The 13,925-nt window shown below is 43.0% G+C and overlaps 1 protein-coding gene across 1 annotated transcript in view; it reads left to right on the top strand.

The window, feature by feature from the left end:
• Positions 1-13,925, top strand: part of LOC100378073 (RCC1 and BTB domain-containing protein 1-like) — a 33,718-nt gene that overhangs the window by 14,447 nt on the left and 5,346 nt on the right. The window contains exons 8-13 of the mRNA XM_085494795.1: positions 442-632; positions 9,404-9,462; positions 10,177-10,247; positions 11,423-11,476; positions 11,642-11,739; positions 13,340-13,470. Coding sequence (XP_085350921.1) covers positions 442-632; positions 9,404-9,462; positions 10,177-10,247; positions 11,423-11,476; positions 11,642-11,739; positions 13,340-13,470 — 604 coding nt within the window. The remainder of the gene's footprint in view (positions 1-441; positions 633-9,403; positions 9,463-10,176; positions 10,248-11,422; positions 11,477-11,641; positions 11,740-13,339; positions 13,471-13,925) is intronic.

The raw sequence follows: 13,925 nt of genomic DNA, 5'->3' as shown, positions 1-13,925 counted from the left end.
ATTAACTTCCAATGGTTGTAAAAACTAATATTTAAACTCATCAAGTACACAACATTTAAAACAAGATATTAGGTGTTGTTTGATTAGTTTCTAAAATCAAGTGGTAAACAATATCATCAGAGTAAAAAATTACAAAAAAATTCAAAACTGGTTAGTTTTTCGTTAAAATTGCATCCCAAAATTTTGTTATCATATTAAATATAACAGTTTGAAATACAATCATGACACAAAAATGTTCAAAATGTTTCTTAAAATTGTTATTAATGTTTTCAATAAATTTGTGCTTTTATTACGATTTTCATTAAAACTTAATTTTATATACCAGTAAATTTTTGTCCTATTTAATTCTGTGATACCTACAACTGTGCTATAGAAATTCCCAGTATTTCTACATTATAGACTTAATTATAATTAACAAATTATTATTATTATTATCTGTAGATTTGTTGACATTGCAGCCACTCATTATAACCATGTGTCCGCCTCAATGACACAGACAGGAATTGTATTTATGTGGGGACAGTGTCGTGGTCAGTCAGTAACTACACCAACAGAAACTCAGTTTTCCTCAGTATCAGAAGTATTTGCTTGTTTTGCTTCACCGTCTGTTACATATTGTCCTTTATTAATAGGTAAGAATAGTGATTTCATGAGAATACCGCAAAATATGCATGAAGGGCAGTAGGGTGATCATTTTAAATGCAGCTAAGCACAGGTCAATGCATTCCTGTACTGCCTGCGTGCATACTTTGCTGTATTCTCATGATAATGTTATTATTATAGATTTTTTTCATGAATATGCATGAAGGGCAGTACGGTGATCATTTTAAATGCAGCTAAGCACAAGTCAATGCATTTCTGGTACTGCCTGACTGCAGACTTTGCTGTATTCTCATGATAACGTTATTATTAAACATTTTTTTCATGAATATGCATGAAGGGCAGTAGGGTGATCATTTTAAATGCAGCTAAGCACAGGTCAATGCATTCCCGTACTGCCTGCGCGCATACTTTGCGGTATTCTCATGATAATGTTATTATTATAGATTTTTTTCATGAATATGCATGAAGGGCAGTATGGTGATCATTTTAAATGCAGCTAAGCACAAGTCAATGCATTCCTGTACTGCCTGACTGCAGACTTTGCTGTATTCTCACGTTATTAGTCCCCGTTCGGACGTAGTCCGAAAACGAGGACTTATGTTTTGACATCCGTGTGTGCGTGTGTGCGTGCGTTTGTGCATGCGTCCGGACCTGTATCTTAGGAATGCCTGGACCAATCACAATCAAACTTCACACATGATATTATACATATGCACGTCAATTTGTTTCACGATCTGATTCAAGATGGCCGAATGGCGGCCATTTTTGTGCTAAAAACCATCAAAATTCACTACGTTCAATTACCCACCATAGACTCCAGTCCGTCAAAATGACTATTTTGAACTGTAGGCATTAATCAGCGATTCTGCCGGTGACGGAGAGATAGAATCCAGGTCAGGGGAAGCCCCATGACCTCAAGATTCTTTTACCCCTTACGTCACGAACCCACGTGACCGAGGCCACCTGGCAGCGCCACAGGTAGCCGTCCTTCACTCTTAATTTCTCTCCGCCTCGAGTGGAGATGAAATCTAGCGAGCTCTGCTGGATCGCCTGCTTTTTTTCCTGTCCGAATTTATAGCTTGGGTTGTTGCCGCTGCTCGGCATCCGACATGGTAGCTGGTAGGATAAGTTTTCCTTGTCTTTTTTTACCCTCGTGTCGTTTTCCCCTTTGTGTGTAGTATTTTTCACAGCAAAGAAATCAAAATCCGGCGCCACTACGTAGTCACATGTTGATTTCATGGCAGCACCTTTTACAACTGTAATTCGTCTCCCTCATGCATGTCGTCTTTTATTTTTAATGTATTTAGCAATATATCGATTTAATGACAGCTCCAAGGCTCGCTGCCTTTTTCTTCCGGTCTCCTCGTCTTTCGAGCCGACCGTACAGTGGTTTATTCAGGATCTACCAGCATAGAACCCGCATCCGAGATGTTTTGTCGTGGCTACGTGTGGGTTTCGGGGTTTTTTGCGTGAAAGCGTGTTTTATTCACTGGAGTTCTGAGGCCTGAGATTTTCTTTCAGAGCCATCAAAATCGCTGACACTGACCGCGTCACAGCAAGGTTGCGCGTCCAGTAAACAAATCGGTTAAAGTGAGTTGCGTGTTTTGCATGAGTGGAAAGTCCTCACGCTCGGCTACCGGTACTTCATGTACCGGGACGTCGAGTAAGAGGCCCGACGGCGGAGGTATCGATATTTTCTCGGTCTCCCCCGCTGATCGGAGGGCATCCTCACAGTCTGTTTTTTCAGGCGGTGTTTTTACCCGATTTTACCGGCTGCAGTGAGGCTGTGCCTCTGGAGGCTTTCCTCCTATGGGGCCCGTTGCGGGTCTCTTCGTGGACCCTTCCTCGCACGGCACCGAGTTTGCCTCCGAGTTGAGGGCTTTGGTCGAAGGACTGTCGGGGCAATTGCGTCCCTGGTAGGCCGGGTAGATCAGACGCAGTCCGAGCGAGCTGTCTCCACTGTGTCCCCTCGGTGGGCAAGCAGGAAGAGACACAAAAGCATGTTTGCATTCAAACATGTCTCTTCCGGGGAACCCCCGTTCCCAGTCACGGCTCTCCCACTATTTTGGGGGGTGGCCGAGGCCAAGGCTAATTGCCCCGGTCCTTCTCTGGATCCTCGGGCACTGAATGCCAACGGAGTGCTGGCAGCCAAGTCTCCGATCTCGGGGCAGGGCTTTCAGGGCAGGGCACACGTTGACCCCCCCTACTTTCAGCCAGCTAGGGTTCGTCACGCGGTAACGGTACAATGGTAACGAGTTTTTCCTTGTGTCCGGTCCCCGCTGTGGGTTTTGACTCCTTTCTTACCGACCCACGGGCGTCCCCAGAGGGAACCGACCCTGTCATGAGACGCAGTCGAACACGCTCCCTCTCACATATTAAAGTGAAAGTAGATGCAGTTCGCTCGCGTCGGATACAGCCGGTACTCCGGGCGTTCCCTCAGAGTCATCCATCTGTATGACTCGGTGAGCCACGCTTTTGGGGTGAGGCGGAGTATCATCGATCCCAGTGATACGATGTATATACCCCCACCCTTGATCCTAAAGCGACCACCTAAGGTTGCTTCAACGCTTATGGGATCACGGGCGTCGGGATCCAAAGCAACCCCGTCGGCACATCTCTCCCCTGTCCGTCTGAGTGCGGAGTGGGGCGCAGAGCACGCAAACGGTGTTGATGGGTGGCGTTGGTCAGCCGCGGAGGATGTAATGCTTAAGGCCCCCGGGTGGGGATAACGTTAGGCAACACTTCCCACTGGACCAAACGCTACCCGGTTGGTGTTTTTCGGGATCAGACCCCATAGCGTGGGATGAGACCAAAACGCCCCCAACCGGATTCCAAGGCTCCTTCCCCAGACCCCAATACCACGAATTTGGCAAACCGGGCAAAGGGGGATAGCCGCGTTCCATGGGTGTCTTTGCCAATTGAGGACGACCCATCTAGCCCTGAGGGCAGAGTTGCTTGAGCGCATTGTTATGCGTGCCCAGCACTCTGGTGACCTTGGAGGCAGAACGCACCAGCCTCCTAGACCAGGCGACATTTTTACTGGTGGGCCACCGCACATCTACGTGCGACACCCCCTAGTGTTGCCTGGCTCGCTTGGCCAGGGCCACTACTGTGCTACGAGACGCGGCCTTAGACGCACATGTTTTCGCCGACAAGCTGAGCCAGGGTACGTCCCCACCTCAGTGACGCAGACTGGACACCCTCCACCCTCTTTGTTCAGGGAATGGTGGGTACAGTCTTGGAGCTTCGGAGTGCAATGAATCAGAGGGTTCAGATCAAATCCGCTAGCCAGTTGGTCCTGCCATGGGTAAGCGGAGGGCACCCCAAGCACAGAAAACACAACGCCCTAGGGCATTGTCCGCTAGCCAGAGTCAGCCAGGAGGCAAGCGCTTATACCCTTCCATGGGAGGGAAGGGTAGTGGCGCGCCCCCAGGGAGGTAAGAGCCAGGTGGTGGCTCCTCACCCTCTCTGGGTGGACGTCTACCCGGGAGCAGGGGAAGCATGTTTGACGCTCACCTCTGCAACCGGGGGGACAGGCATGTGTTCGGTGAGTGGCCAGGTCACAACTTAGTGACTACTTCAGGCCTTGGGGAACTCACCTCATGGGGGAAGGGAGCACCCCCCCTCGCAACTGCCGAACACATGGCCACACATCCCTGTCGTAAACAGATTGCGCCGGTGTAGTCCGGTTTGGAGACGGCGGGTGACCGATACCTGGACCTTTCCAGGTGGTGACATCCGTTTACAGCATACCGCTGAAATCTCCATTTCCCCCCGTCAGTGTCTCCCCTGTTGGGCACTGCCAGGGGACTCCCGCAAGGCGGAAGCAATCAGACAGGAAGTAGCAGTTTGCTGGGGAAAGACGCCATACACAGGGTACATCAGCCGGAACAGGCTTCTACCCAAATGTGTTCGTAGTACCAAATCTACAAGTGGCAGGCGTCCAGTTTTGGACCTAGACAGACTGAATCAGTACGTGCCCCTCGATCGGTTCCACATGGAGACACCATTCAGGGTTCTTCTCTCCATCCACCGTTTTGACTGGCTAGCCCCGCTAGACTTAAGCGGGGCCTACCTGCACCGGACAAGGGGTAATAGCCAAACGCATCAGGCTAACACAGGATTTACTTCACCAGTTGGGCTCGTTAGTAAATCGACAAGTCCCACCTCGAGCCAACGCGCAGTTGGTGTCCCTGGGCATGGAGTTTTGACACAGAGGTAAGCTTGGCTTAGCTATTTCAAGCATATTGCTTAGCGCTAAGCAGCCTAGCCGAATGCCTAGTCAGCGTTCCCTCGGTGTCCCTCAGTGAACTAATGCGGATCATCGGAATGATGACCTCGGTTCGAAGGGTCGTTCCCCAGGCCGCACTACGCAGCCGCCCGGTATAACGCTTGTTATAATGCCGAGCTCTCCTATGGGAACTAGATAGGCGGGTTTCGATCTCGGACCAAGTGAAGGAAGCCCTGCCCTGGTGGTCGTCACTGACCAACCTCGGGCAGAGGGGCCCCCTTGGACCCGCTCGCCGCAGGTATGACTCTGGTAACAGATGCCTCCCCCAGGGTTGGGGAGCGCATCTATTGGACGAACAAGCCCAAGGATATGGCTCCCGCATAGTTTTGGGACCACCATATCAACCGGCTCGAACTGTGAGCAGTGTACTTAGCACTACCACGCTTTCTACCCGTAGTTCGAGACCACAGAGTCCTGCTCCGCACAGACAACGCAGCGGTGGTCTCCTTCAAGAAGGAGGGGGGGACGCATTCCCCATCGTTGTCAGTCCTAGCGGAGCAAAATCCTCCTTTGGTGCCTGGAATACAATATGGAGCTAACTGCACACCACCTTCCAGGGGTGAGGAACAGTCTGGCGACGCCCTTTCAGGGCGACTCCGTCTCAAGAACACGGAGTGGCTGATATCCCAGTGGGTAGCCTCCAGGCTGTTTCGGCTGTGGACGGTCCAAGGTTAGACCGTTTGCCGCACCCCGGAACACCAAGCTCCCGACGTACGTAACACTCCTGCTGACTCCAGGAGCCTGGGCCAGGGTCGCTTTGCTACCCCGCGGACCCACTTAGTTGTGTACGCTTTTCCTCCCTTCCCGCTAGTCCACCGGGCACTGGAGAAGACTTCGACAGGTGCACACCTGCATATTATCATTGGTCGCACCCAATTGGCCAAACAGGGCCTAGTTTCCACTTCTGTCGGAAACGATAGTCGAAACACCAGCAGTGCTTCCGGACTTACCGGACATGCCGTCCCAACCAGACGGCGCACTACCACGAGCCCAGCGGGTATCACTTACCCGCATAGAGGCTCTCATTAGACCCGCACATACGAAAGCTTTATCTGAGCGGGCTGCCAACGTCCTGGCCAGGGCGAACATGGATTCCACCAATGCAGCCTACATTTCTAGGCTGCGAGCATACACTGGTTAGTGTAGCGGAAGGGAGATTGATCGATACCATCCCTCTATTGGCCAGGTAGCAGGCTCCTTCGTCCACCTATTTGACGAAGTGGGTTTGTCCTACGCAGCGATCGTTGGCTACAGGTCGGCTTTGTGTCCCACCATTCAAATGTACGGGAACAAGACTAAACGTTTGTCCTACTATTAGGAGACTATTTACTGCTTTCCAGACGCTGAGACCCCATGCAAGGGAACTGCCCAACTGGGACTTGTCGGCTGTGTTGTTTGCTCTAAGCAGACCGCCTTTTGAGCCTCTTTGATCAAGCACCACTCAAATTTTTGACGTGTTAAATAGTCTTCCTACTGGTCCTCGCCTCAGGTAGGCGTCGGCCAGAGCTGGGGGGCATTGTCCATCCCGGATGATGTACCGCCGTTATGGACAATCAAGTTGTGCTAAAGACACGAATCGGGTTTCTCGCCTAGAACCAAATCCCAGGACACGATCCTCACCCGATCGTCATCCCCCGGCTGGCAAATATTGTCGGTCCGGAGGATCAGGAGGAATTGCTTCTCTACCCGGTCCGAGCGCTGAGTTGCCGCGAGAACCGTACCAGGTTTTCCAGACGGGGAACCAAACACATATTTTTGTGTTACGACCCTGGCAAACAGGATAAGCCAGCTTCCCCGACTTCCATCTCCAGGTGGATTACTGCGACTGCACTGGAGGTCTATAATACAATATCCTCCTCAACACAGACCTTGCAGAGGCACCAAGTACGAGAACATAAGGTCCGTGCGATTGCTAACTCACTAGCGCTAGCGTCAGGTGCCCCCCCTCATACACATTCTGAGGGCAGGCTTCTGGAGAACGCAGAACGTCTTCATCAACTACTACCTAGGAGACATCCAATCTATTGAGCAGGGTCTCTTCAGGTTAGGCCTCGTCGTAGCGGGTCAGGCCTTGTTTGCTGACCCAGCCCGAACGGCTGCAGGGGCCTCTGCGCATAGGCGATAAGTCAGTCTCTGCATTTTTGCGGGCTTCCTGGAAGTTCCCAGGTTTCGCTTCTGTCGACCTACGCCCTCATGCGAACTGTTTCGGTCCTACTTCAAGCTTATCACCCCCGAGTTCGGCTTGGGTCTAGCTTTCTCGGGCACACCGAACCCTGTCACCACAGCAGCATTGGCTTCTTGCTTCTGGGACAGCACAGGCAAGGTAAGACACCACCCTTCTTGGGTCTTAACTTAAGTTTTTGGGTTTGTTTTTCATCCCGGACTGGGGGAAAGTCTTTCATCGTTCTCCTTTTTTTTTTTCTGTTTGCTCGGAAAAACCCGCCACCTATTGGTGTCTGACTCTGCCTACAGTTCAAAATAGTCATTTTGACTGACCGGAGTCTATGGTGGGTAATTGAACGTAGTGAATTTAGGCGAGGGTTCTCCGAACCCGCCTATTCACATAGTTCATACCCACCATAGACTCCAGGTCCCCCCCAACCTCCCCACTTTTTCCGTCGCGTTGGTCTATCCTCGAGGCGGAGACAAAGGAACCAGAGTGAAGGACGGCTACCTGTGGTGCTGCCAGGTGGCCTCGGTCACGTGGGTTCGTGACGTAAGGGGTAAAAGAATCTTGAGGTCATGGGGCTTCCCCTGACCTGGATTCTATCTCTCCGTCACCGGCAGAATCGCTGATTAATGCCTACAGTTCAATATAGTCATTTTGACTGACCGGAGTCTATGGTGGGTATGAACTATGTGAATAGGCGGGTTCGGAGAACCCTCGCCTAAATCGAGCATTTCTCGGCAGTTTAAAGATGGATTTTGTTCAAACTTGGTATAAACATTAGACATTATGGGACCTTGATGCAAATAATTTTGTTTTTCAGATAAGATTCAAAATGGCCGACTGGCGGCCATTTTGTATTAATGAATGTGGTTCTCGTGCCATATCTCTGACTTGCTTTCACTGATTATGTTCAAATTTTAAATATTCATTATGCATCATGTCATGGATAGACAGATATATTAGTTTGACGATCCTATTCAAAATGGCTAAATGGTGGTCATTTTTGTGCTAAAAAAATCATCAATTATCAAGCATTTATGGGTGGATTTCGTTCAAACTTGGTACATACATTAGACATTACGGGTTCCTGATGCTTGTCATTTTATTTTTCAGATTGGATTCAAAATGGCTGACTGACGGTCATTTTGTTTTAATGATTGGGTTTCTAGAGCCATATCTCTTAAATGCTTTGACTTATTATATTTAAATTTTATATATTCGTTATACATCATGTTATATATATACATGTATTCAAAATGGCTGATTTTGAATGCTGTTCCAGAGCAATATCTCTCAATATGGACAAGTACTTGTTTGACGATCAGATACAAATGTCAATCATTTTAATGTTAAAAAATCATATTCCTGACATGGTTATATTCCAGCTATATTACTATAAAACTATATATCTTAAATTTGTTAACTAACAGGGAGTGTGCCATGCGTGGCTTGTTATTATACATTTTTTTCATGAATATGCATGAAGGGCGGTAGAGTGATCATTTTAAATGCAGCTAAGCACAGGTCAATGCATTCCTGTACTGCCTGACTGCAGACTTTGCTGTATTCTCATGATAACATTATTATTATACCTTTTTTTCATGAATATGCATGAAGGGCGGTAGGGTGATCATTTTAAATGCAGCTAAGCACAAGTCAATGCATTCCTGTACTGCCTGACTGCAGACTTTGCTGTATTCTCATGATAACATTATTATTATACATTTTTTTCATGAATATGCATGAAGGGCGGTAGGCTGATCATTTTAAATGCAGCTAAGCACAGGTCAATGCATTCCTGTACTGCCTGACTGCAGACCTTGCGGTATATTCATGATAACGTTATTATTAAACATTTTTTTCCTCCTTGTTGTCATAAGGTAGTAAGATATATGTTTACTCATGCCTGGACGATCATTTGTGTTCAATGACATGATTCTGTTTCAATCACTTACATTGTTCTGTAAAATACAAACCTGTCAGAGTGGCACATACACTCATAAAATAATATTCTCAATATATGTGTTTCTGCGTTGACTGGAACTGCCTGTTCATCATCTGATAACCGCACTACATGTAGTATTGATTGACCAATGAAAGTATTCTGTACATGGATCATGTGGTATTGATCAACCAATGAAAATGTTCTGTGCATAGATCATGTGCTATTGATCAACCAATGAAAATCTTCTTTGCATAGATCATGTGGTATTGATCAACTAATGAAAATCTTCTTTGCATAGATCATGTGGTATTGATCAACCAATGAAAATGTTCTGTGCATAGATCATGATTCTTTAACTCGTTCAATAATCTGACAATTATTTTTTATTATTCAGAGAGACCAATTATGTTCAAGACTGTATCAGAAAGTTTTCAGGATTCATTTGATGATGCAGTAAGTGCTATATTAATATTTAATATTTGAATTCTACCTTTGTATTATCTGTAGAAAACCTCATTAACCTCTGACCCCTGTAAGCATTATGAGGGCGTTAGGCTGTGTATAGTTCAAATCCTACAGAATCCTGAAATCGCATTTAGAAAATTATATGTGAAATATAGGTAGCTATGGAAACATAAAAAGTGCGCACATGCAAATGACTTTACATAAATTTGATTATATAATGAAAATTATGTTTGATTTGGTGATTAGATTTGTTGCCATACCAACTGATTTTATTATTTTTCTTGTTGATCATAATAATCAGTGGGAGTCATCTGTGAGCATACACAGTAACACACAGTCGGAAAACACCTTTAATGTTTAAAAGTTGTTTTTCCAGCAAAGATTTTTAAATAATTCAATTCAACTGGAAAACAAAAATAACATACCTTAGAATTGCAAAAAGATCAGATTATTTGCTTATGCCAATCTGTGGGTGCTTACCATATAAACAAATCTTCATGTTCTTTACAGCACAGATAACAAAAATCGGGAGGTTTCGTTGAAGTGCAAATAAGCAATTTGAGATAAGACGCGATTCACTCTAATTAGATTGAAGATGGATTAAAACGGATCCCAACAGACGTTACATCAAAGAAAAGACCGAGTTGCATGTCCCTCTTCTCTGGTGTCTTTGGTTACAGTTTAGCTATTTTTTTTCAACAGGAAACTAGCGATTTAAAGTTTATCATTGAAGAGAAAACTGTCCATGTACACAGATCAGTTTTAAAGATAAGGTTTGTTGTTGTTTCTTTGTATGTTACACAGACACAATTCTTGAATTGTACAAGAAAACTGTTATGCAGCATAAGATATAGGGATAATCTTAAAGGGGAACCGATACTATAAATAAGGGGCAAGATGGTCACCACAATTAGTATGCTAATCTGAACCAAGCTGCTCATATCGTGGCTAGAGCTCCAGGAAATGTGCCATTTACGATGTTTAGAGATCAAGCTGTGATTCCAAATACATTTCTACGGGGCCTGAATATGTACGCTAGCGATTACTCATCTGGTTGGGCTTTTGATGTATAAATGTTGTTATTTTCGGTCGAAACGTGTCGCGAAAAGTAAAAATCCTGAGTTTAAAATGGCGGCTAATATATGCAAAATGCCTGTCAATCACAGTTTGAGTAAGCGAGCATTTATTTACTTAGTGGACAGAGGCGGAGTTAATCACCCATGAGCATGTGATGCAATCCATGGGATTGAGCGATTCCCCTTTTAAGCCTGTTAGATGATATACATCATCTTTCAACACAATTACAACACTAGGTAATAAAATTAATCAGAACTTTTTGTAAGTTTCATCCTCTTGAACAATCAAAGTCCGTGTAGTAATGGATTATACAATTGGCAGTGGTCAATACACACATCCCTGGACTGCAAAATATCCTGGATAGTCTAAATCATGTATCAAATAACTGTGAACGTACAGGCATATAATAACAAACATTTGTCTTGTCTCTGTGCTTTGGAAATGGCGTCATACTTCAAAGACCAGTACCATTTGGTACTTGGTTCACATCCATGTAGTATTTCGTAATATCAAAAACAAACAATCACATTCCTCTGTTGCTAAGCACACGCATGCACTCCCTATCAATACTTGTGACAGCGAACATCGCAAAGTGGAACAGTCTACTATCTTTGGGGGTATACACTAGTCCCCAGCTAGAATGAATATTTATTTCAATGATTCTTCTACCATTGTCACTCTAGACTACGGATGAAGGAATCTGATCTGAAGTGTCTTGTTTGAATTTCTTTTCTTTCAATTTGCACCATTTAATTTCATAGTTTTGTTGATTTTAATATTTCCATATTTGCTTTTTCATTTTTCATATTCTTTTTTACATATTTTTGACAAATAAAAGAAAACCTGTCATCAATCTTGTTTTCATTTTCAGATGTGAACATTTTCGCTCTATGTTTCAAACACACTGGGATGAACATGAAAAAGAGTAAGTAGTTGTGTCATAGTCATTGTATTGCTACGTAAAATGACGAAATGACTGAGAATACATGTGGTGGAAACAGTCTACAAAAAGACCAAATCACAGATGTGATTGAAAATTGAGTATTTTGAAATGCTTACAGAATTATGTATTTTGTGATCATCTTTGCAGTGTGATTGAAGTGACTCAGTTCAGTTATCCAGTTTACTGCTCTTTTCTGAAGTATCTCTACACGGATAATGTGGATCTGCCACCAGAAGATGCAATAGGTAGGACTCAGAGGGCACTCTTTACATCCTGAAATCTGTAAATTGATTTACTGGGGAGGGGGGGGGGGAGTAAAAGCATTAATTTTCAATAGTGTTTATTAGTTTTCTGGTAATTTTACTTTTCCTTTGAATTAAATTAGCTGATTTCACTTATCAATAAAAATATTCAAATTAAATCAAGCAAATAATTATTTTGCTTAATAAAGTATCTGGTCACCTGAATGTAAATTTTGGATGCAATTTGTCCACGGTAGTCAACAATAATTTTTTAATAAGTTTTTATATTATGATTAGATTATTAAGACATTTTGTAATACATGAGCAGAGTATTTTTGATGTGTTTGCTATTCATTGAAATATGCTGCGTCAGAACTATTTAAAAATGTAAAAACACAGTAGAACTTATTTAAGGTTTTTTAGTGAATACATTTAATTTTTAAATGGTGCAAAGTATATTTTATGAAAATAAATGCCTACACTATAACCCAATAAATCACATAATGCCCACAGCACAATGAAATGAGGCAGAAACTTTACATAAGGATAATTCTAATTTTACTTCAATGGATCATTTTGTTAAATTTATTTACATTATGACAAACTTCTACATTAAACTTGGTATGTTTATAATGCAAACAGGTGTGTATTAATAATAGTAAAACACCTGATTCTGTACTACCTTGTAATTGCCTTTTAATTAATCTGTTATTTTTTTTTATTTTTTTACTGTGTTATTTGATTATCCTCCTACCGGGGGTACTTTTTTTTAGCTCTGCTATCGACTTTGTCAAGCGGAACTTATCATATGAGTGATTGTTCGTCGTCGTCCGTTGTCCGTGTCAATGTTTTACTTTTTCGACTTCTTCTTGTAAAACTACGAACCTGAATGCTTTGATACTTGGTGTATATGTACCTTGGGTAGACCTCTCTCAGATTTGTTCATTCCATGATCATATCTTCAATTCTCTAATTTTGATGAATATTTTTGTCATTTTTGGTAAAAAGTGATATTTTCGACTTCTTGTTAAAAAACGCAAGTCCAATTGCTTTGATATTACATATATAGGTACTACATGTGGACCTCCCTCAGATTTGTTTATTTTGTAATGATATCTTCAATTCTCTAATTTTAATGAATATTTTTGTCATTTTTGGTAAAAAGTGATATTTTCGACTTCTTGTTAAAAAACGCAAGTCCAATTGCTTTGATATTACATATATAGGTACTACATGTGGACCTCTCTCAGATTTGTTCATTTCATGATGATATCTTCAATTCTCTAATTTTGATGAATATTTTTGTCATTTTTGGTAAAAAGTGATATTTTCAACTTCTTGTTAAAAACCACAATCATTTATGGTGAAAAATGATACTTTTGAATTCTTGTTGAAAACAGCAAGTCCCATAGCATTGATACTATGCATATTGTTCATTTTTTAATGATATCTTCTGTTCTTTAATTGTAATGTGCATTGCTAACAGCGGAGCTATCTCAGCTGAGAGGCTGCTTGTTTTTATTTTACTTGACTATGTTCATCTTCTATAGAAAGAATAATGTCAATAAAGTTAACTTATTTTATCTTATAATGTATATTACAGGTTTATTAGATCTAGCTAATAGTTACTGTGAAGATCATCTCAAGAGACTTTGTGAAGGTATTATAAAACAAGGAATTACAGTTGATAATGCTGCCATGTTACTAGCTGCTGCTATTAAATATGAGGCCAAGGTATGTGTGCATCTGATGCTGCCCCCGGCCCCTCTTTTCATTTCTCAACCCAAATTACCCGCTACAGATTTTTTTTTATTTTAGGAAGATTCAAACTACTGGTATGCCCAGATCGATTAGAATTTTGTGTTTCATACAATTTGGATTGTGTGATGTTTACTATGTGTGTCGTTTACTATGTGTAATGTTTACTATGTGTGATGTTTATCATATATGTGACATTTTCTATGTATGACATTTACTATGTGTGATTTTTACCATATATGTGACATTTTCTATGTGTGACATTTACTATGTGTGACATTTACTATGTGTGACTTTTACTATGTGTGATGTTTACCATATATGTGACATTTACTATGTGTGATTTTTACCATATATGTGACATTTTCTATGTATGACATTTACTATGTGTGATTTTTACCACATATGTGACATTTTCTATGTGTGATTTT

This window comes from Saccoglossus kowalevskii, chromosome 21, assembly GCF_978046115.1.
Source record: "Saccoglossus kowalevskii chromosome 21, keSacKowa6.1, whole genome shotgun sequence".
In the NCBI taxonomy this organism is placed as follows: Eukaryota; Metazoa; Hemichordata; class Enteropneusta; family Harrimaniidae; genus Saccoglossus; species Saccoglossus kowalevskii.
This window is presented reverse-complemented; position numbering and strand designations above follow the sequence as displayed.